A 24,221-nucleotide genomic window follows, 5' to 3' on the forward strand; every position below is an offset into this window, starting at 1 on the left:
CTTCCCGCGCGCTCGCGGGGCGGGGCGCGCGCAGGAGGGGCCGCGCGGCGGCAGGCGCCGCGCCGCGCCGGCGGGGAGAGGCGCGCGGGCGCGCGCCGCGCAGACACTGGGGTCCTCTGGGCGCAGGCGCGGCTCCGCCCCGGCGCTCTCGCGAGAGGCCGGGATTTATTCCTACGTGCTGTGCCGTGCTGCTCATGGCGGCGCTGGAGCGGGGGCGCTGAGCTGTTGGGGTGAGTACGCCGGGCGGCGGGCTTCGGCGGCTCCCGCCGCGGCCCGGGCGGCCCCCGCGCGAGCGAGGGGGTGCCGGGGCCCCCGGGTAGCCGGCGAAGGAGGCAGCGGGCACCGCCAGGCCCGCCTCTCGTCTCGGCGAGGCGAAGGGGCCGGGGCGCCCCCCCCGCCCCGGCCGCGCGGCCTGCGGGCCGGGGGGGGGGGGGGGAAGGAGGGCGGACGCCCGCCCGCCCGGTAGGCCGCCGCCCGCCCGGTAGGCCGCCGCTCCTGGGGACGGGACGCCGCTGGGCCGTGGCGGCGTGCGCACTACGCTTCCCGGCGTCCCGCGGGCAGACGCCCTGCCGCCGGGTCTCTTGGGGGCTGGAGTGCCGCCCGGTAGCGGAGGCGGGGCCGCCGCGACGCCGGGACTCGCTTTCCCGGCGGGCCGCGCGGGCCGGTGGGCCGCGGGGCTCGCTGGGGCCTGCGGGCCGCCGGGCTGGCCGGGGGTGGCGGCGCCGAAGGAGGGGGGAACGACGGGGACGGGGACGGGGGGACGGACTACGGGTCCCGGCAGGCCCCGGGCGGGGCCGCGGCGCTGGGGGCTCCTGGGGACGGGCTGGCGCGGCCGCCGGGGAGGGGTGGCGGCGGACGGCGGCTCCCGGCGTGCAGCGCGCGCGCGCAGCCCCACCCGGCGCAGGGGCTAGGCCCCCGTCCCTTTGTGTGCGGGGGAGCGGCCGCCATTCCCCCCCCCCCCCCCCCCCCCCCCCGCTTTGTGTGCGGGGAGGGCGGCGGGGCGGCCACTCCCTCCGCCGAGCCGGCCCTTCCCCCGCGCCGGGAGGCGGCGGCGCCCGGCGCGGCCCCTTGCCGGCCTTTGCGCTGTCATAGCGTAGGCCGCGGCCGGCCGCCTCCCGCAGACGGCGGCCCCCGCTCGGCGCGCGGCTGTCTGGGGCTTCTGGCACCGCCCCTCGGCGGGGCCCTCGACTCCGCTCGGCGGCCACCATCTTGCTGCAGCGCAGCGAAGAGGGCCGCGCTCGGAGCTCGCCGCGCCGCAGGCCCCCTCCTGACGGCTGCGGCGAGTCTCTGTCGGTCCGGGTCCGGTTTTCTGTCCTCTGGATGAGTAACGAGCGCAGGGCTCTTTCCCAGACTCCGGACCCGTTAAAAGAAAGCGGATTTTTGGTGTTACGGTTGTGGTTTGGTTTTTTTTTAAGTATTCTGCAGGTATATATGCATTTACAGATGTCCTTGAAAGTTCCTTAACTTTTTTTTTTCCCCCGTAGATGTATTTTTTGATGTAAAACTGACTTCACTAACGTAGTGAGTGTTGGTAGCTGATCTCGTAGCTGTCATGGATTGGCTCAAGAGCTAGTGTTTGGTACTGCTTTCTGATATTCATGGGAAAAGATATGGAGTAGCTGTTTTGTGCGTACATACTGAAAATATAAAGCTTTATTTTTTTCATTAAATTTGATCATAGTTATGTAAGAGGTGGCTATTTCTAGAAGCACATGTTGTAATCCTGTAAAAATGCATATTCTTGCAGTTAGCTCTTTTTGTGAAGAAAATGGGAAACAAAACAGTGTTTGTAATCCAGCAAGTTCTGCTGTTAGGCTGAATAGATGGGTTTCTAGCTGTGAACAGCTTTATGTGACTTACTGTCATTTAGCAGAGCCTGCACCCGAAAGACTTCAAGAACAGGACTTGTGCAGGTCTTCCCTGTCTTTGCATTAGTCCTTTCAGCTGTAAATATACAAATGGAGAACCCAGCGTGACTTGGGGCTGGGCAGCTGCTTAGGGTGTTTACCATTTGGAGGAGTATTTATAGTAGCTGAATTAAAAAGTAAAGAATTTGAGGCAGACACACACAGATTTTTTTTTTTTTACTTGAGTTATGCTTGCTTGACAGCCCCTTTTTGTTTTTTTAATAACTTAAGTGTAGTCAACCAATCTCGTTACCACATCAAACTGTCTTTTAAGGGAAAAGCTTATGCCTTATTCCATTACCTGACAAAATTAGCGTTAGTTGTCTTTGGGCAGAAGGGTGTTTTGATTATTCTATGAAAATGTAATATAGTCTATGCCCAGAAAAATGAGAAATGTAATATGATACAAGTTACAGCTTTAGTAGAGCTCTAATAATATTAGTCTTAATTAGATGAAAGTGTCTCTGTGTAGTTCCTGTGATACAGTGTATGCTTGCTTCATTTCTTCTGAACTTGGTTGGGGGGATGTTCATTTGAGATCTGAAATGCTGTCCAAAAAATATTAATATCCTGAAAGAGATTTTGGTAACGGTTGCCTGACTCTAATGTGGAGCTAGGTGAAAAGTCTAGCGATCCTGTTGTTCTTGCAATAGCTTTGTGTCTTCTGATTTATATTTTTTTTATAATTGAATCTTTCACTGCAAACCTTTCATAGTAGATACTGGTTTGTACTGCCCTCATCCAGTTTTATATTTAGTCTCATTCATGTATGTGTAATGGTCTGACAAGAAAACTTACTTCAGCTGAAAGTTTTTCAGAGTGGTGACTAAAGGAAGATGCTTCATCTGGAGGAGAGGCCATTCAAATACAAACTTCTGTGAAAACTGGTTGATGAGTTTGCCTACAGCCATTGTGTGCTTTTGGGGTTTAGAATTCTTATTTGTAATAGCTGACTGCAGTCAGCATTTTCACTGTGTTGAGAGTTAAATGTCTTTGCATTCATGTTTCAGTCACTTAAGTTGACTCATTCAAATTCACTAAAGGGAATTCAAAGCTCAATGTAAATTATGAAATTCACTTTCCCGCTACAGTGGAGAAATAGGCTTTGTCCATATTTTTGCTCATTTGGTGTGGGACTTGTGGAACGACTTGGGGAAGAGCTGTGCTCTGATGCTTCATGCCTTTAAATTACTGCATAACATGCTCGTTTATCCATAGATTCATAGCTGTGTTGCTTCTTAGCAGCTTTTGTGCACAAAAATCTCCTCCCTGTTTTTTTTTTTCCTTTATCTACTGAGTAAGCCACAAACTCACATCAAAACTTTATTTTATTGCTCTTCAAAAATTCTGTTTCTATAAGGTTTCAGTTTTACGTGATAGGTGGCAGTTTAGACAAACTGCTTTCTCATGAAAACACCAAATGGTACTGCAAAACTTTAGGAGAGAATTACTATCAAGTTACTGTTGCAGAGAGGCTTCTCTGTTATGTTATCAACACAAGTATTATTTATATGTAATCAACATTTTGCAAACATTTTGAAGAAATCCAGAGAATGGCTCTGCGCTTATTTTACATGTTATGCCAGGGTGCATATGGTCTGTGTAGAACAGGCATGCAGCATCTGTACATATGATTGAGAAGTTTGTTTATTTTTATACAAAGCTAAAGGTGCTTCAGATATTGCTAGTCCTTGACTTACCTTTTGGAACAAAAATTACCAGGAAATTCTAATTCATACACACACATACACTCTATTGCTACTCTGAAGGTCTGTGCAAGCACTTATAAATTAAATTATGAGACAGCACCCATATAAAGTTATTGATAGGAGGACTAAGACTTGCATTAAATGATGTTGCTATTCATCAAAATGAAGTTGCTGTTTTAATTGTGCAAACTGGGACCTTTCCTGAAATGCCTAACTGTATCTGAAGAGTTTAAAATTGGAAATACCATATCACTGGCTGGGAGGTAGCGTTTATTGGAAACAAAACTGAAAATGGGAATACCAAATATATCTGTAAAACAGTCTTTCCTAGCATGGATCAAACCTGCAGTATTAAGGTAGAGGAAATGCACCTGTTTGTCAGAACACCTAGGACTGATGTATCATTTCTTTTAAAGTGATACTTACTGTGTGTCTTTTTTTCCTTTCTCCAGTATGAAGTGGAACAGAACAGAATTTACCACCTGAAACTGCTGCTTCAAGTTCAGATCAGGAAAAGAATATACCACATCGTAACAACAACTCAAGACCAAAGAAGAGGAAACTTACACTGAAGATACAAGGCTTGATCTGAATCAAGAAGTTTGTGCCTACTCAACAGCTTCAAAAGAGCACGTCCCAACGCTGCTAGTAGTCTTTGTTTTCTCCAGTGCTGCATTGAAACTGCCCAGGGCAGCAGCACTTGTATTCTCTATTAGCTTGATAGATCACATTCTCGTGCTATTTTTTTTCTTTCTCTCTCTCTCTCTTTCTCTCTGTCTTTTTTTTAACAATAGCAGTCTTCATCCTTAGAAACTTGTGCTGAACAGAAGAATCGGCTAATACTACTGAAAGTGCAATATTTGAATATCACTGCGAGGTTAGTGCATGTGTTATATAAAGAGTTACATATATTCCTAAACTTAATAGGAAACAAGTTGTCAACAGAAGGGCGTGGGTTTTGTTAGGTTTTTTTCTCAATTCTTTGCTGTTACTTTGGTATAGTAGTAGTGTAATGAGTTAATACGACATGCAGTATGGTTCTATTTAACAATACTTACAACCCTAGGGAGCTGGTTATTAATGTTTCTCTCTTCCAGTAAAAGTAGTGTTGTGGTTTCAATTTTTTTTTTTTTCTTCTCTCTTGTCAAATAACCTCTGTTTAGGCTTCTTTAAGTCTTACTGCACAGGGTTGTGGGTTTTTGGGGTTTTTTTTCCTTCTTCTGAGTACTTGTATTTGTGGGGTTCATAGTTCTTATTCTTGTAAACTGGCAGATCAGCTGTGTTAAAAGTCAATGTTGGGAGTGAATTGTTGGCAGTGGACAGCACAGCCAGGTAGTCATCGTGGTCCAGTATATAACCATTATATTGTAGGTCCGAGCGAGTATTGTTTGTGCATTGATAGGTTGTGGCCTATTACTAGAAGTTTCTTAAAGAACAGTTTTATGTCGATACTCCTGGTGATATGTATAAATGGGCATTGTGTTTGATTTTTGTTATGCTCTGTTACAACGTTGTGTTTGAACAGGTGTAGGAATATGACAAGCATCTGGAAAGACTGCCAATATTATAACGTATCTTTCTCTCTACAGCAAATTTTAGTGCCACCCTGAGGAGTGTGTCTTTGTTTGAACTTCAGTTGCCAGGCTTTAGATGATTGAGTTCTTTGTGCTGTACTGCTAATACTCCTTTAAACTCAAACTGTTCAAATGGTATCATGCAATGGTAGTCTTTGAGCAAGAGAGTATAACTGTGGTTTTCTAACCCTAAGATAGGCAGTTCTGAACTTGATTTTTAGGTAGATTTTTGTCATTTTCAGTATCTTATGTACCTTCAGTAGTATTGCCTTTAGTCTACTATTTAATGTCTGTGGCAGGGGTGTGCGTGTGTTTGTGTACTTACCTTGTATCACAGATGTGAAGTGGCCATTTTGTTAATGGCTCACAAAAAACATTTGTGTCACTCATTTGAGCTTTCAGCATGGGTTAATGGTCTTGCCTATTATTCTCCTGGGAAAAAGTGTAATAATATATCATTTTCCCTTCCCCCAGCCACCTTACTTGCAGGTTCAATTTGTTTTTGAAAAGTATTTCAAACTCTAGTGTGGCTTAAAATCAAACACTTCAGCTGATGCCTTTCCACAAGGGCATCTTCTTGTGTATGGAACGTCCTAGGGGTTGTCTTCCTCAAAAGATGAGTGTTTATATATTGGGGGTGATGTTGACAGGAACTAGTCTGTAACTCTTAGCAGTTTTGTATAGTGCTTTTTTTGTTAGATAATTTGAGAAAATGTGTCCTTTAAACATAATCCACTGCGTAAAAAAGATGCACCTCCTGTGGCTTTTGTCCCTTGAGCAGCTCAGTCTGGACATGAGGGAAAGACATCTTTACTAGGAGAGTAGCACAGCACTGCAACAGTTAACCCAGAAAGGTGGTGGAACCTCTGCCATTGGAGGTTTTCAGGACTCAGCTAGACAAAGGCATGTCTGCCTTTGTTGTTGGCAAGAGGCCTTTGAGGAGGAGGAGGATAGACTAGAGTTCTCCAGGGGTCTCTGCTGGAGGTCATGTTCTCTGAGTCGCTATTTTTTGATATGTTCGTATTTTAGGGCTTACTTGAACATGTAGGAGTATTGATTTATGCCAGTTGTAGGGTATCCTGATACTTGAGTTTTTGTAATTGTAGAATGAGGGAAGTATTGATTAAAATTAAGAGACTGAGTAACTGCTTGTCCCTTGTACTGTGGCTTGTCATGCCACTCTAACAGACAATACTGCATCTTTCTGTTTATTTGTCTTTTTCTAGAAGACCTTATGTAATGCAGTTTGTTAATTTTGGGACAGTATGGAGGCTATCCATCTGAATATGGTGGCAATAAAATTTATATTTAACCTGGCTGTGAACCAGCTGTTTACGTAGTAGTTACATACTTTGCTTGATATTTGTAAACTACCTTATTGTAAGGTTTTCTTCCGCTGGTGCTATGGTTCTGTGTTGAAATAGAGTATTTTCATTCTCCCAAAGTTTTGACAGTGTCAGATGTGCCTGAACAGACGTATTTCTAAAGCTGGTAGCAAAATTATTGTACATGACGTTAGTCAAAGTAGAAAAGGATTAAAACAATTATAAATTAAGTTGGTTCTAGGTTGCAGGTCCTCTGGGAGTTGCCTCAAGGGTGCAGCGCAGGGAGATGGTCATCATCTGTAACTTTTATTTATTGTAATGGGGACCTTCAGGTGTTTGTACACCTCTGAGTTTGGTCTCAGCTTTACTTTGTTGTTCTTGACAAAGGAAAACTCACAAGGCATGGAAAATTACTAGTGAATGCAATGAGAGAGGAAACTCTCAAATGTTCTTAGAGAGTTAAGTTTTCCCATGTGTAACTTTCTTCAACTTAATCAGCTTACATACAGGAACTGCTATATAGCATCGTATATTACCAGACTTGGGACTCAAAAGTTTGGACAAATACTAATACGATGGAGCTAAGGTTAAATCTGAATCAATATACTAATTAAATACTTGTGCTCTGATAACCATACCAAGACCTCTGTCAGTTATGTGAAATTATTAGTTTCTAGTTCATTAGCTTATATATTAACTCCTTCATTCAACTTTTTCAACCCTCCCTTTAAAGTGTGAGAGGGGAAGCTGGGTAGTAAGGTAATGCTTTCCTTGCAGGAGTTTATAGCATGTGGGAAGAAGCACAGTACTGAGAGAGACTCAAAATTAGTCTTTTAGTTGTTGTCTTTAATATAGCTTAAGAGAACATACAGCCTTAGCAGCCATTTCTGCATCAGGGGGTGTATGTGTGCACCTTTGCCTCCGGAGCATTTTCCCATTGAGACTTGCAGCTTTTGTGCAACAGTTGGCCATACTACTATTACTCATTATGAAAATGGAAACAAAAATGAGGTGTAAAACAAGAAAATAAGTAGTGCATGTTACAGAAATTATATCAGACCAGATTTACTAGTTCACTGAATTTTTAAAGAGCTTGGGGGTGGTTAACACTGTACTTCATAACTACTGACCAGTTCTGTAGTCCCCTGACACTGTACTATGCTATCACAGCTGTTTGAGATGGAGAACCATTATTCAGTGTCATGAGATACTTTTACCCACTCCTGTAGCTCCCCTAATTTCTCTTCTTTGTATTTTAGTTCATCTACATCTACCACATGTGAGTCTTAAACAGCAGGGGACTCCCCTGTATCTGAGGCCTGTAGGTCAGGGCAGCAATGTCAACATGTTTTAGTAGCACAGAAAGTCACAGGGTTGGTTACCTTGTGAATATACTTTCACTTCTTAATGTTCTTAGTATCAACAATTTTTCAACAAATATGAAGCATTTGGTCTTTTACCAAGCAATTATGAAGTATCAGTTTTGGGTTTTTTTCTTGAAACTTTTTTAGAAATTCTCACATCAAAACATCACTTCCTCCTGCAAAATGAAATGCATGGCAATACCCCTTAGGTTCTGGTATGACATCCACTTTGCATGAAAGTCTAATTAAATAACATGTAAGCCATAGCACGAAGGTGGAAATGTTCCAGGAAAAATAAACCAGTGTGGGTTATGCTTAACAGTTTCACCATTAACCAGTACCAGCATCTTTTTTAGAATCATTTGAGATGAATGGTTGAAGGCTAACTACTGTTGAGAAGTTGCTGCGTACAATGGTGTGAGGACTGATGTTTTCCTTTTTATCTTGGAGGTCAGAAGTCTGTCAATCCTTATTTCTTGTGGTTGTTCCTAATGTATTTTTTTAGTCTCGCTTAACAAAATATAAAGATTTCTGCCCAAGAACTCCACAGCAGGTGTTTTTCAGTGCTCTGATCACTTTTAAACTGATTTCCAAACATCCTAATCAGACATGCTGTAACTATACCTTTTAATACATTGAATAACTCAATGTCTGTATTGGAGTAAGAAGCAGGACCGTTTTACAAGTTGCTCAGTTGTCTTTTATCTCCACTAAACATATTGCTGACTAATTTTGAATCTCTTCTGCTTGATGCAACAGGAAAACAGAGAATAGATACAATCTTGTTGCGTTTCCAAAATAAATACTCTGGAAACTGCAGCAAATAAAAGCCTCCAATACTGTGTTTTAAGACTGGGGAGGGAAGAGGGTTGCTTCGGTAGTCTTTCTTGAATTACAGTGTTTAATGGGGTGTAATACACTTCAGCTCGTTTAATTGCTAACCTGTACAGGGAAGTGGCTTCCTTTAAAAATGAGACTTGCACATCAAAAAGCCAATGAGTTAGTAAAGGGACTTGTGAATATTTCAAGGTTGAGTCTGTGCCTTGAAAAGATACCCTGTTCCCGCCCCCCCCCCCCCCCCCCCCCCCCAAAAAAAAAAAAGAAAAAGTTTTCAGGGATGTGAGTTAATTTAACAGTTCATTATGGCTTTAACTTTTTAAGTTTAATGCTGTTTTCAAATTTTTTCAGTCTCTCTAGCACTTGAGTTCCTATGCCACAGAAATGTTAGTTTAATTCTGGGCATTAATTCCATAACTGTGCAAAAATGTTTAAATACTTAAAATGATTTTTTTAGTATGAAAGACTTAACAGGCAAACTAGGGACAAACTTTGCAGGGATGTGAACCTAATTCTCTTGGTTCATAACAGTTGCATTTTCCTAACTGCCTGTTTAATTTGGAAGAGCAGATAATTTAGATATTTTCAGGCTCTTGAAATAGTGAATGTGGGAGTACTTTGAGGTATAATACTTACGAAAGTCAGAAGTTTGTTTTGGTCTAAGCAAGCTTTATTTTGGTGTTGTATTTCTAGCCTATTTTGTAAATATGTTGCCTGTCTAAATTTTAAGGATTATTGTTTTACAAAAGCTTGAATATTTTGGTGTTCTTACTCTATTTTAAAAATGGTTAGAATTTGCTTGTTACAGTAACTTCCACAAGCTCCTTGTGTTTGTTATTCTGTTATGTGGGCATGGAGAAAGGAAAGTTATTTTAAGTAGAGTGTTTTTTGTGGTTTTTTTTCCCCCTGTGCTTTCTTTTAAACAGATGAGCTTTGACCCAAACCTGCTCCACAACAATGGACACAACGGGTACCCCAATGGTACTTCGGCAGCGCTGCGTGAGACTGGGGTTATAGAAAAACTGCTGACCTCTTATGGATTCATTCAGTGTTCAGAACGGCAAGCTAGACTGTTCTTCCACTGTTCACAGTATAATGGCAACTTGCAGGAGCTCAAAGTAGGAGGTAATTAGGCAACTTTCAGAGCTTCTTGACTGAGTGAAGACCAGTCTCTTTCACTTGCCGTAGAAAATCCTTTTATCTTGTGGCATGAACAGATGTGTGCTGTTGCGTCTGGTGGGCTAAGGAGACAACTGAATTAATAATTTATCACTTCTAATGAGAGACCTTTACAGCACTTAAGCTTTGTGCAGCTTATATGAATACAGTTGTGGCCATTCTGGAAAAGGTGTGGCATTAGGTCAAACTTCTATAAGTGAGATGAAGGCAAGTGCTTCCATCTGTGGAAGACTGTGGAAGAATATACCTCATGTACTCAGTATTTGGGTTTTTTTAGAATTAGTTTGAAGATGGCCTATTGTTTTTCAGACTGGGGAGGCTGCTATTTCATGCTACTAATTAATGTGGCAGTGAAGTTTCTAAACTGTTGAATGGCATATGTATGTTATGTTTGAACTTCAGTGTGAAGTCCGCTGTATAGTGAGCGTGGCAGGGAATTATTGAGGGGCAAGCCATTATGACAGAATAGTTCATTAGCAACAAAAGTGAATAAGCAGAATAACTAGAGAAATATTTGCACATAGTGTCCTTCCTTGGTAACAAAAGCACCTGAGTTTTACTTCGTTGTGGCAAATTGTCAAATGTAACCATTTAGTGATCTAAAAAAACCAAAACAAACACACCACCCCACCCCAAACCCCCAACAAAACAAAACAAACCCAGACAAAACTCTGATGCCATTATCATGTTTGATTGTCTTGTAGACGATGTTGAGTTTGAAGTGTCTTCTGATCGCCGAACTGGAAAACCCATTGCTATTAAATTGGTGAAGATAAAACCAGAAATACTACCTGAAGAACGAATAAATGGACAAGTTAGTGCCTGTTTCTATACATGCATAATTTCCATCCTTTACTCCAGTACAGAAGGCTAAATTCATTTAGCATGCATGTTAACTACATACAGTATACAGTTACACTGAAATGTATTTTTGTTGTTCTGATAAAAATTCAGAGGTTTAGTTTGACCTCTTATTTGGCTCCAAACAGTTCTTAGAGTCAACAGGTGTTCTGTAAGATTGAAACTTTGCAACGTGGCATTCCCTGTTGAGTTACACTAGGGGTACATCCCTGAGTGTATAGTAGAGGATACTGAGATTCATTTTGTTATTCAACAGTGCTGCTCCTGAAATGACTAGCAATGGATTTTTTTTTTGTTTTGACTGGTAGGTTGTGTGTGCTGTTCCTCACAATTTAGAGAGTAAATCTCCAGCTGCCCCGGGTCAGAGTCCAACAGGGAGTGTATGCTACGAACGTAATGGGGTAAAGCTTACGTATTTTACTTGAATTCTTCACTGATCCATCACTGTGGTCTATGAGCAAAAGAATTGACGCAATTTAACGTAGGCAATTGACACTGCTGAGAACTGTAGTTCTTGGCCAAAAGCATGCTTTGGTAATTACTACAAACAGAAATGTTACTTGCTTGCTTCTATCTATGGAGAACTTTATATAGAGACAAATAGTTGTTTTTCTCTTTTACAGCTTAATGAAGCTGGGTTATGTAATGTTCATGTATCCTTATCTTGGAACTTTTAAAGTTTAGAAATGGACATTTAACAATGGCCACGTACAAGCCTTTCAACTTAAGTTGCTTGTTACAGACTCATCAAAACAGCACAATGGAAAAAAAGAGTGTTTTTGCATGCCACGTTTGATCATTTGTGATTTTCTCACTAAATTATTTTCTTTAATAGCAGATACTGTTATTAAACAAAACTGTGTTAATCTTTCTTTGAAACAACTATGCTGAAAATAGAGTAATATTAGTCAATTTTAATTTACAGGAAGTATTTTACCTGACTTACACCCCAGAGGATGTTGAAGGAAATGTACAGCTGGAAACAGGAGATAAAATAAACTTTGTAATTGATACAAACAAACAGTAAGTTGGTATTGCTTTTCTGACTTCATACTTCGTTTTAGTAGTGTTGTGGTTTAACCCCAGCCAGCAACTAAGCACCATGCAGCCGCTCGCTCGCTTCCCCTCCAGCCAGTGGGATGGGGGAGAGGGAGGGGGAGTGAATCTCGTGGGTTGAGATAAGAAGAGTATAATAGGACAGAATGGAAGAAAATAATGAAGATGATAATCACAATGATAAAAGGACAATAATAATAAAAGAATTGGAGTATACGAAACAAGTGATGCACAATGCAATTGCTCAGTGCTCACCAACCGATGCCCAGTTAGTTCCCAAGTAGGGATCCGTCCCCCCCAGGCCAACTCCCCCCAGTTTATATATTAGGTGTGATGTTACATGGTGTGGAATACCCTTTGGCTAGTTTGGGTCAGCTGTCCTGTCTGTGTCCCCTCCCAACTTCTTGTGCCCCTCCAGCCTTCTTGCTGGCTGGGCATGAGAAGCTGAAAAATCCTTGACTTAGTATAAACACTACTTAGCAATGACTCAAAACATCAGTGTGTTATCAACATTATTCTCATCCTAAACCCAAAACATAACACTATACCAGCTACTAGAAAGAAGATTAACTCCATCCCAACTGAAACGAGGACCAGCAGTCAGGCAGAATTTATGCCTGTTACAAGAACTGAAATGGCACTATGAAATATAATCTTAATTTTTGCTCCAGTTTTGACTCGTTTCAGGTTTGCTCTGTTTACTTTTTTCCCCCCTCTAGTACTGGTGCTGTAAGTGCTCGTAACATTATGCTATTAAAAAAGAAACAAGCCCGCTGTCAAGGAGTAGTCTGTGCCATGAAAGTAAGTGATGCTTTAGCTTTTAAGTTTCATTTGAAAATGAAATGCTGTTCTGAAAAATGGTGTTGTAAGTCATGTATTTAGGGTATTAAGAGCTATTAACTATTTGGAGCTGTGGGTGTAAACTGGGTAAAACGGTTTAAAGAGCTAATCTTTGATACTAATACCGTCCTTAACAAAGGAAGTCCTGTTTACTTCCATTTATATATTTCTTGTGGTAGTCTCAGCTGTGTGTGTTCATAAGTCTGCTATACTGGTATGTCATAGTCTTTTATTGTGTTTCATAGAATCTGTAAAATTTTGTCTTGGTACGTTAAGAGAATAGGCAATTTATTAAACACTTTGTTCTGTCCTTAGGAAGCCTTTGGATTTATTGAGAGGGGTGATGTCGTGAAGGAGATATTCTTTCACTATAGTGAATTTAAAGGTGACCTAGAAGCCTTACAGCCTGGTGATGATGTGGAGTTTACAATCAAAGACAGAAATGTAAGACGAAATCCAGTAAAAACTGAAGACAAGATCTTAGGGCATAACTGGACAGCTGTCTGTTTTCTCAAATTAACTTCTAAAAAGAAGGGGGGGAGGAGGTTGATTGGAAAACGTCTGTTACTTAAGTCCTCTATGAGTATTTGACTGATTTTGTGCTTTTAGGGTAAAGAAGTTGCAACAGATGTTAGACTGCTGCCTCAAGGAACTGTCATTTTTGAAGATATCAGCATTGAACATTTTGAAGGAACCGTAACCAAAGTAATTCCAAAAGTACCCAGCAAAAACCAGGTGAATTTCAGTATTTACTGAAGATTATGTGAAATGTTGTATTGATTGTGTTGAATTCCAGTCAAACAATAAAAATGTTCCCCTTTCCCTGTAACAGTCTGCTGCATAAGCATCGTGTCAGAGTAGAGGAGTAAGCTTGGGCTTAACTTGTAACAAATACTGATAGCAGTCACAGTATGCAATTTTTTCTAAAGATTATAAAGAGGAAGAATTAGGGTAGTGGTGCATTGAGGGTGTCTGTTTTCTTTAATGTTTCAAATACTTCCCATTGAATTTTGTGGGTTTAGGATGTATCTTTAAGGCAAAAACACAGGGAAAAGGGTAGAAAATACTTGCTGGAATAAGCCTGATCTGTGGATTCCTGTGAGCATTAACAGTTAATGAGGTTTTTGACAGAGAGATAACTTGACCTTTAATGTTTGGCTTTGAGGAAAAAGTGTACATGAGCACTTCCCTTAAGGTTTTAGGAAAGTCTGTGTTACTGTTTGGGGAAGGTTTGGGGTGGGAGTTTTTTGTGGGTTTTGAGCACTTAAAGACACTGCCTTTTAGAAGTTTTGTAATTATGTTTGTAAACTTAATTCTTGAAAGAGAGTCTTAATTTCTTTGGCAATACATGCTTGGTGCTTAAAAAAACCCAAACAACAACAAAAGCCATCTTGCGTTTGCCTGTGGACAGTAAATTACAAATTAGGAGTGGTAGAAATGAAGCATAGTGGTCTGAGTCCAGCAGGCATTTGGTGTCATCCATACTTATGTTAATATTACTATTTCTGCCAACTATTCTGTCTGCAGTTATGCTGAGTCTTGTAGGTAAACTAACTTGTGTTGGGTTTTCTGTCTGCTAGAGTGATCCATTACCTGGCCGTATCAAAGTTGACTTTGTGATTCCTAAAGAACTTCCATTTGGAGACAAAGATACAAAATCCAAGGTGACCTTGCTGGAAAGTGACCACGTTCGATTCAATATTTCAACAGACAGACGTGACAAACTGGAACGCGCCACCAATATTGAGGTTCTCCCCAATACTTTCCAGTTTACTAATGAAACTAGGGAAATGGCAAGTATCTATCTTTAGAAGTTTTTAATTATTGAGGGGAAGTGGAAGTAAAACATGGGGGTTTTGTCTTAAATGGTAACTTAATATAAAAATCACTACTGTCTTCCATTGCCTTTTCTGAAATCCAGTCTCCAGATGTACACTTCAAACAAAGTGCTTGAGTGGTCTAAAATTCAGGATTAATGCTGTGCGTCTTTCCTTTAAGAGAATAAAAAGTTAACTACTGAGTAAATAGAAAATTAAACCTCAGTTGGCCCTCTCTGGGTGGATTGCTAGCTGGTTACAGCAGACAGAGAAGTAATGCAATCTTGAACTATTAGTTTAGAAATTCACATGCTTGAGTTTAAATAGGTAACTACTCCTTAGGAAAACTGGAAGAACCTGCGGCTACTCTGGTTCAGGTAGTGAGAAGTCTTAAGAATCAGAGGAGGTACTGTGTGCAGCTTTTGGATTTCATGTTTTTTGACCAATCCCTCTCTGCCTGAGGCTCCAGCAGAAGGATGGTAAAGAGCTGTGTTTTATCACAGACAAAAAACTTCCATTCCTGTAATTTGGAATGTTGGTTGTGTTCCAACAAAACTGTAAGTTTGCCTTCCTTTTCAATTGGAGTCCAGTTACAATGCTGTTGCTTCAATAGGCTCTGGATTAGGGACCCTTTGCTTTAAGAAAACCACTGAACTTTGGCTTCAGCCTCTTGGGTTTTGGCATTCTATCCTATAGACTTCCACTCTGGCTGGATATATTTGCCTGCCTGAATTGAGCTGTCGTTGAAGTGACAAGTATTGGCTGCTTCTAGAAAGGTTAGCTGATTTTCCTGAGCTTGTGAAAGCTATGCAAGAGAAGAATGTTCCTAAAGGTGGAAAGTGTCTTTGCATTGTCATTGTTAAAGGCTCTGTAGTAACTGGGCTGAACTGAATATGTTCATGAATTCTATCTTGCTCAGTGCCTCTGGCATGATCTAGTACTAGTTCTTCCTAACCTGACTAATGACTTTCAGCAACCTTATAGAGCCTCTTTCCCACCCCCACCCCCCCTTTAATTTATTTTTTAACAGAGGTCAGGGTGACAAATGAATTATTTTAAATTTTTTTGACAGTTAATGGGGCACAGCATGTGCTGTTTATCATTCAGAATTCCTTTTTAGTGGTTACCAGGAAGGCCAAAAAGTACTAGTAACATGCTTACCATAATAGACACCCATGGATATGATAGTCTGGTTTTAACAAACTTATTTGTAAAAAAGCTTTTTAATTTCTTCATTTGTGTTTGGAAATCTGATGGCTTTTCTCTTAAACTTCCCTCCGACCACTGGTTTTATTTCCTGTTTATATCGTTTTCTTGTATGTTTTGTATGTGTTTATGTATGTATTCCATACCTGTATAAATGATGCATGTATTTGAAGAGTTACCCCCTTCAAAACTGTGTTCTCTGTGTAGTAGTAATGTCAGGTTCTTTAACTGTAGTCTTTCTTGTTAATGGCTTAAATTAATCTTTTGCACTTCACTCGTCATAAGAAATTAAGTTGAGAAGCTAGGTAAGTACAACTTGTTTGCATTTCAGGTTGACCATAGCCATTAGCACTACAGTTTGCAAGGAAGCATATTGCATAAACCAAGAAGTGTGTTCACAGGATTCAGGCCTTGTGTTCAGATTATTAACGTGCTCCACAGACAGATCTGGAGTACCTGCAGACAGATGTTGCATGCTAGTAGTAGAACTGTAATTGTCCATTTGACTATTCTTAGGGTGTGATTGCAGCAATGAGAGATGGCTTTGGCTTCATTAAATGTGTGGACCGAGATGCTCGCATGTTCTTCCACTTCAGTGAAATTATGGATGGAAATCAACTCCATATTTCTGATGAAGTAGAGTTTACTGTTGTTCCTGTAAGTGAGATTAATACTTTTGTGAAATCTTAGTTTTTAAAGAAATTATGTGCGGCCTGTCTAAAATCTGATCAATCGTGTTTTTCAGGATATGTTGTCAGCCCAAAGAAATCATGCTATAAGGATTAAAAAACTTCCAAAGGGCACGGTTTCTTTCCACACCCAATCAGATCACCGTTTTGTGGGCACTATAGACAAAGAAGCCACTCCAGCCAAAGCCACTAGCCCAAATAAAGGCAAAGAGAAGGTAATGCTGCTCTTCTACTTGTGAAGTACCTGTTCTGCATTCCTGGCTGCTTACTTAAAATCTGTAATTCAGCTTCTTGAAGCACTGTTTATCCTGTATAAATGTGAACTGCATTGAATAGCTAATGACAGCTGTCAGTGAAAACTAACTTGTGTGAAACAATATAATAAAAGCATCATTAATGGTCAGTTGAGGATGATTTCCAGGAACTTGATGGGAAGTTTCTTTCTGCCTCCTACTATATCAGGTGCTGGGTAGAATTGGTTAAAATTAAATTTCTAGGGCTAGAGGAGAACCTTTGTTGTTTTGTCATGCTATTTTAAACAATGCCAGAACACTTTAAACTTCCGCTAAATACTTAACTGGAAGTGGTGGTAATACTTTCTGTTCTTTAAAAATATTGTTTAGTATCATTTAAAGCTTCTTACTAAGAGTTGACTGTGGTGGTGTGTTTTTCACGAGTTACTGAGCAGTAACTGGAAAACCACTGTGGCTCAAATGAGCAGTGCTTGGATTGTATGTAGTAAACTTGTTTGCTTACAAATAAGGCACCAATTGCTGAATTCTACTGTCTTCTTTTTAGGAAGCTGAGGATGGAATAATTGTTTATGATGACTGTGGAGTAAAACTGACCATTCCTTACCAGGCCAAGGATGTGGAAGGATCTGCTAATCCCCAGATAGGAGATAAGGCAATATAACTAAGTATACCATTGGGAAATATTTTTCTGTGCATTGTGAGATGGGAGCTTCTCTTTGCCTTGTTACTGGACTTGTTCTCCCTCTAAGAACAAATGAAGGACAAGGCATCTGCATAATGTTACCCATTTCTTTTCTTCTGTCCTAGGTTTGAGTGGCTTAAATCTTCTGTATAACTAAGGAAAATATCCTAAAACCTGGTGATACATATATGAAAATAGCATCTTACTATGTAGATGATGCTTTTTAAGCAAGGAATTCTGATCATTAGGACAGTGGAGTCCCCTTGCGAATAATCAAGAGGAGATTAGCACAGAGACTTTGAGATGGATGTTGAAGAGGGAGAGTGTACCCTTATGAGCTGAGCAATTAGCATGAGAGACAATGGAAAGGGAAAAAGAGCTCAGAGATCTGGAAGAGCAACCTAAAAACTCAGTGATCAGGAGCCATGCTAGGAAGGCACTGATTACCGTTTCTAAAAATGTGAAACAAATGACTGAAGCTAGGTACATTATCACCAGGGGGCAACAGTGAGCAGCGTAGTGAAAGGAGGTGAATCACATAAACAGAAAGATTCTCATCTTTAATAGGTAAATGAAGCTGAGTGCTAGAGGCTGGCTTGCTTTGCAGATAGTCACTGGTGTGACTGCTACTCTCTGGAGTGTAGTAAATGTCAATGACTGACAAGTGTTTATGGGAGAGTAGTGGCTAGAGTATTGCTTTCCTGGAAAGTATTGTTACTCTTAGGTATTGTTTAGAGCTACACAGCTTTGAAACAAGTTGTTTTGGGGTCTTTTTGCTGGTGGTCATGGTTTGTTTGGTTTTTTTCTATCTAGCATTGATATGCATCTCTTTAACAGGTTGAGTTCTGTGTTTGTGAAGTGAAGAGAACTGGTCTGCAAACAGCTGTTTCTGTCAGAATGCTAGGACGCAATTACAGCTCTAAGAGGCTTTTGGGATACGTGGCAGCCCTGAAAGATAACTTTGGATTTATTGAGACAGCCAATCATGATAAGGAGATCTTTTTCCACTACAGGTGAATGACAATTTTATAATTATTATTGTTTGTTTGTTTGCTGCTGCTGGTGGTGTTTGTTTTGTTGCAGGGGCAGAGTTCATAAGGTTGACTGTTAAACTCATTTGGACTTCATACACATTGTCATGGTTTAACCCCAGCCAGCAGCTAAGCACCACATAGCTGCTCACTACCCCCGCCACCCCCCCCCCCCCCCCCCCCCCCCGCCGTGGGATGGGGGAGAAAATCGGGAAAAGAAGTAAAACTCATGGGTTGAGATAGGAACGGTTTAATAGAACAGAAAAGAAGAAACTGATAACACTAATAAAATGACAACAGTCATAATAAAAGGATTGGAATGTACAAATGATGCACAGTGCAATTGCTCACCACCCACCGATCGACACCCAGTTAGTGCCTGAGTGGTGATTTCCCCCCCACCCCCACTCCCCCCACTTTATATACTAGATGTGACCTCACATGGTATGGAATACCCTGTTGGCCAATTTGGGTCGGCTGCCCTGGCTGTGTCCTGTGACAACTTCTTGTTCCCCTCCAGCTTTCTTGCTGGCTGGGTTTGAGAAGCTGAAAAATCCTTGACTTTAGTCTAAACATTACTTTGCAACAGCTGAAAACATCAGTGTTATCAACATTCTTCTCATACTGAACTCAAAACATAGCACTGTACCAGCTACTAGGAAGACAATTCACTCTATCCCAGCTGAAACCAGGACACACATATATATGCTTAGGTGTCTCAAGTTCCATTTATTATCTCTGCTGGACTGGTTCAGGCTTTTCTGTTAGTCAGCAGTCTTGGTGTTCTGCGCCTCTGAATACAGGCAAAGAAATACAGTTGTATTGTATATTTGAAATGCATTGCTTTCTTGAATGAGGATTTCCTGAAAACGTGAGGTGCTGAGCCACTTAAATAGTTTCTGATCAACTTACATAAATGTTGGATGAGCATCACTGTTGTCATGTAACTAAAGGAAAATTGTACATAATTCTATTCCTGTAGTGAATACTGTGGTGATATTGATAGCCTGGAACTTGGAGACACTGTTGAATACAGCTTGTCAAAAGGAAAAGGAAACAAAGTTAGTGCAGAAAAAGTGAACAAAACACATGCAGGTAAGACTATACCTTGTATTTTCTGCTTACAAGGGTTTTGGCAGGTGCTGATGGATAAAGTTCGTTAATAATCTATTTACAGTTGGACCTTAAACCAAGAGGACGATGCTTAATGTGGTGGTCATTGGTTTCCTGAAAGCTGTTGCCTGTGTTTCCAGAGAACAGACAAGTGCAGACCAACAGTCCTATAGACAGTAGCAACTCTTTGGACCTTTACCATACTCTGTCTTCTTCCATTGGAGAGTTATAAGGACAGACCTAGTGGCAGAATTAGACAAATTAGTAATTGCAGTAGTTGTGCTTTACCTCGCAGAAGGAAAATTGCAGGAGGAATGCAGATGGGGGTATTAAGAATTCGGTGGCAAAAAAAGCATACTTAAACATTTTTGAATGATTAAAGTGAGCAGGGAATGGGAATGCAGTGGAAGAGAAGTAAAATATTTCGATTTGCTTTTCAAGTTCTGTGGCCTCTAATTTCATGAGAAACTAATTTTTCTACTTCCATGTTTGAAATGTCGGTGTGGTCTTGGTTAGAAAAGCTATCATTACTTTTGCTGTATTAAAGCTGTTCCAGTTTTACTGGGTGATAAGAGTGCACTGCCTTAGGTGTCTTGCAGTGCAAACTCTTGGCTCCGGGTCAATCTGAAGCGCTTATTAATTCTTTTTAAAATAAAATATGACTACAACATCCTGTTCTTCCCCTGTCTTGTTTCTTTTCAGTGAATGGTATCACTGAAGAAGCTGATCCAACTGTTTACTCTGGTAAAGTAATTCGTCCTTTGAGGAGTGTAGATCCCACACAAACTGAATACCAGGGCATGATTGAAGTCATGGAGGATGGTAAGATTTTTTGCTTTTAAATTATGTGTTCTTTCACAAATACATAAGAAGCGTAGAAGTTTAATAAAGCGTAAATAGAGGTGTTGAGGATTATATTCACACTACAGGCTATGTTCATACTACTAAGCTGACCATAAGAGTACATCTTCTAATACTGGAAATAAATTCTGAATGCCCTCAGGTGGGAAAGGATACCTCTCAATTCTGTCTTGTGCTTTTTTCTCCTGTAGGTGAGATGAAAGGAGAGGTCTATCCATTTGGAATTGTTGGAATGGCAAACAAAGGTGACTGTCTGCAAAAGGGAGAGACAGTAAAGTTTCAGCTCTGTGTTCTTGGTCAAAATGGACAGACAATGGCTGTTAACATCACACCATTCCGCAGAGCCACAGTGGAATGCGTGAAAGATCAGGTGAGTGACTGCTGCTATGAAGACAAGATGCATGTTGATAGGAAATTGCTGCTTGGCTTGGCATAGAGCAGATGAGAACCCACTTCAGCACTTGAATCCAGGAAGCTTGTTGCACACAAATAGATTGCTTTGTACTCTGGTTCTAGGGAATTAAGTTTGTGTAACCCAAGTACTAGTTTATGCAAGCCTGTGTTATGTGACTTTCGTAAAGGTGAACTCAGTACTTGGTTTGGTGCTGATATACCAGTACTACCGGCAGCAGTTCCTGCTGTGATTGACTCTGAAGACACTTGTTTTTGAGATGTCCTAGAAATTGATCCAACTAATTTCTGCTGAACAAAGCACTAAAAAAAGTGTTTAAAAAAGAAACAAAACTGCGCATACTCTGCTTCTAGAAGAAGCTTCTTCACAGCATTAAGCAGTTAATGATTACAGTCCACCCGAAATGTGAATGCTGATCATTGCCTTAGTTAGTTGCATCTCGGAATGATTAGAATTAAAGTGCTGTGAACGCTTTCTATTTTTATAGTTATTCTGCAGCACTAAGCTCTAGTCATTTATGGAGAGGCTGGATGAGTTTTGCTGGTTTATACATGAGTAGAAAGGTAAATGGCAGTAACTGACTTCTTACACCAGTGACGGATCAAAAAATGGGTTTCTACTGTGTAACTTTTAAGGTGGAGTCTTAGAAAAGAACATGCGGCAGCGCTCTTCTCAGTTTAATACAACTGCCAGGACTTCGGCAGTTTTCAGAACTTGTTTTATAGACTTTGGGGTTTAAATGTAACTTTACAAACCCAAGAAGAGTGCCTAGACTTCCAGAAGTACTGTTTACAGACAGCATGTTCTGTTCAGTGTAGAAATTGCATTTCCACCTCTATTAGGCACTTCAGAGGGTGTTTTTTTTTTAGAAAAAGTAGTTAAACTGCAGTAATGAGTAAGTCATTGCATCTGTTTAGATCAAGAGGAAAGAAATAACCTTGTGATGTGTTGGTTTTCAGTTTGGTTTCATTAACTATGAAGTGGGTGACAGCAAAAAGCTCTTCTTCCATGTCAAAGAAGTTCAGGATGGTGTGGAGCTACAGGCTGGGGATGAAGTGGAGTTCTCGGTAATCCTGAACCAGCGCACAGGAAAATGCAGTGCCTGTAATGTGTGGCGTGTCTGGTGAGGATTTAGAATTAAAGTGATTTAATCTGGCACACTGTCTGCATCACAGTAGTGGAGCACATGCTGCTTCTAAACTGAGCTAGCTGTTCCTAGAATGGGAGCTCTGAATTTCAGCTGACATAAGTGAGAGCCTCTCACCTGAGAACTGCCAGCACTTGTAGAGAGTCCAGTACAGTGCAGCAGCAGAACTCTTACCTTTTGTTAATTACAGATAGCTTGTTCTTTTTAAAACTATTCTTAAGAAGCTCCCCCCACCATAGCAGGAACTTGGATACAGCCTTCTAAGTAGAAATTAATGAACGATAAAAAAACTGATGGTATTCCTATGTAGTTGCTGGCCTCTCTGGCCAGCATAGTACATAGTGCTTCCACCTGTTTTTTGAAGAGCAACTTTCATTTTTAAAAACAAAACCAATGTTGTTGGACACTTTTCTTTTTGGTATGTCCTTTCTTAATGGTGGTGGGTAATTTTGTTTTTGCTTTTGAACTATTTGCACATTTTGAAGAAAACTGCACAATTTTTATTTTGCTTAAGCTTGAGATAGTGCTTCTACAGCAACAGGAAGCTAACATTTAAATTTTTTCTCTGAAAATTCTCTGGTTTTGTAATCTTCAGAGATGTTAATGCGATGCTGTTATGAATTGGCAACTTGTAAGCCTTTTATTGTTGCAGTTAAAGGGAACAGAAATGTAGGAAATACTACTGATGTGTGCATGAGAGTAAATATGACACTTCTACTCACTAAAGATAACCTTTTGAGGATACTGTTTTGAGCTACTGCTATTTCAGAGTCCTATGTTTAAAGTAGTGGTTTTGAGGCAGACATACGTGGTGTCATCTAGAAGGTCTGCTTTCACACAGGACAGATTATGCTAATGGCTTAATGGGGAAAGTGACTATAAATTAGGTAGCCTACGCCATCTCTGGGATGTCATCAGTGTTCTGTATGGTTGACTGTTACAGTGAAGGCGCTAAGGCTGTTGCTGCTCCACGTCCTGATAGACTTGTTAATCGTTTAAAGAGCATTAATCTGGATGATGCCAATGCTCCTCGTCTAACAGTTCTTCGTCAGCCTAGGGGACCGGATAACTCAAAGGTATGTATGATGAAAGGTTAGCTTGCAGAATAACAGCAATTTGTGTTTCAACTTAGATAATGTTGTTTCCTCTGTTGGAAGCCTAAACTGTTTGCAATGTGGTGTCTGCTTTCATTCTGTAGTGAGCTAGTCACCTGCTCTGTGTGTGTGATTAAGATTATTTTTGTGTGAAGTCAGGATGCTATACCCTGTGTGAATAATGCATGCTGTGGTTTCAGGAGAGCACACAGTACAGAAGAAACCAATTGCTGCTTGTGTTCTATCCCATAATGGCTGTCTTGGTTTGTTTTTTTTTTCATTTATAAACATCCTGCTCCCCTTCTCAGAGATAGCAAGTGAAATCCCTTTACATGAACTTGGCTTTCACATAGTTCTGCTTGATAAGCAGGAGTAAAGTGTCTGGAATCTGTGAAGTATCTAGGACTATAAAGAGCAACCCACAGAACCTGTTTTGTTACCATCTTCGTTTCTGAAGATGGAGGTGGCTAATTGGAAATGTGCTAATGCTGTACTTGGAACAGAACAGGTTTGCTTTAAAGCATGATGCTGGAGCTAAAAGTTTGTTTTGTTTTCCTTGCAGGGATTTGGTGCAGAGAGAAAGATCCGTCAAGCTGGTGTTATAGACTGATCACAAAACCCATACCTGATGTACGACTTGAGTGGTGGGGGCTGGTGAAGGGTACTGAATATCTCCCTATTCATCCCTTCCTCCAAATTCTAAGAAGCTATTACACCAGTTTTAACACCTTCTCATGTTATGTTTAAAATAAATTTATGAAACCATTTTAAAATTATGCACAGTTGCATTCTGGAGAACTTAAGGTGGCGCCTTATAGTATCACATTTTAGAAGCTTGTTTTGAATGGTGCATTTAACGCAACTGGTAACTGCAAATCTACATTGCCTATGTGAGTAAACATTATAGACAGCTCTACTCTGGTAGACCTTATGGAATTCTGCACTACAGTTATCTATGCTTTATCTTTGTTATTTTTGGCCAAGGTATTACTATGCCTTAGTGCTCAGTTGCATTATGTCTTTCCTTCCAAGTGGAAGCAGAAGGCTCGCTTCAGCTCGCTCCACTCAAATTCTGAGGACCATATGAGGGTGGAATAAGTTCAACTTTATATAAAATCTGTATGAACATTCAGATAACTTAAGTTGATGGCCAAATGTTACACTGTTTTCATATTTCATTTAACTTGAGTCCTTTAGCCAGCAAAGTTGTTAGAGCTCAATGAAAGTCTCTTTCTGGGGTTGACTTATTTTTGTAGCGTTCTG

The 24,221-nt window shown here is 40.9% G+C and overlaps 1 protein-coding gene across 2 annotated transcripts; it reads left to right on the top strand.

Annotated features, from left to right (window-relative positions):
* Positions 1-122: 122 nt before the first annotated feature.
* CSDE1 (cold shock domain containing E1) lies at positions 123-23,734 on the top strand. 2 transcript variants are annotated; one of them, XM_049831680.1, is made up of 20 exons: positions 123-230; positions 4,069-4,493; positions 9,643-9,841; positions 10,600-10,709; positions 11,065-11,157; positions 11,682-11,779; positions 12,532-12,613; positions 12,968-13,096; positions 13,262-13,387; positions 14,233-14,445; positions 16,192-16,332; positions 16,421-16,579; positions 17,163-17,270; positions 18,138-18,313; positions 19,314-19,426; positions 20,147-20,266; positions 20,497-20,675; positions 21,677-21,840; positions 22,808-22,940; positions 23,521-23,734. In XM_049831680.1, the coding sequence occupies exons 3-20, from the start codon at positions 9,643-9,645 to the stop codon at positions 23,566-23,568; spliced, it is 2,391 nt and encodes a 796-aa protein (XP_049687637.1). In that variant the 5' UTR covers positions 123-230; positions 4,069-4,493; the 3' UTR covers positions 23,569-23,734. The 2 variants fall into 2 exon arrangements, with proteins under 2 accessions (XP_049687637.1, XP_049687638.1); XM_049831681.1 differs by lacking the exon at positions 11,065-11,157.
* Positions 23,735-24,221: the final 487 nt, after the last annotated feature.

Source organism: Accipiter gentilis, chromosome 29 (assembly GCF_929443795.1).
Source record: "Accipiter gentilis chromosome 29, bAccGen1.1, whole genome shotgun sequence".
Classification (NCBI taxonomy): Eukaryota; Metazoa; Chordata; class Aves; order Accipitriformes; family Accipitridae; genus Astur; species Astur gentilis.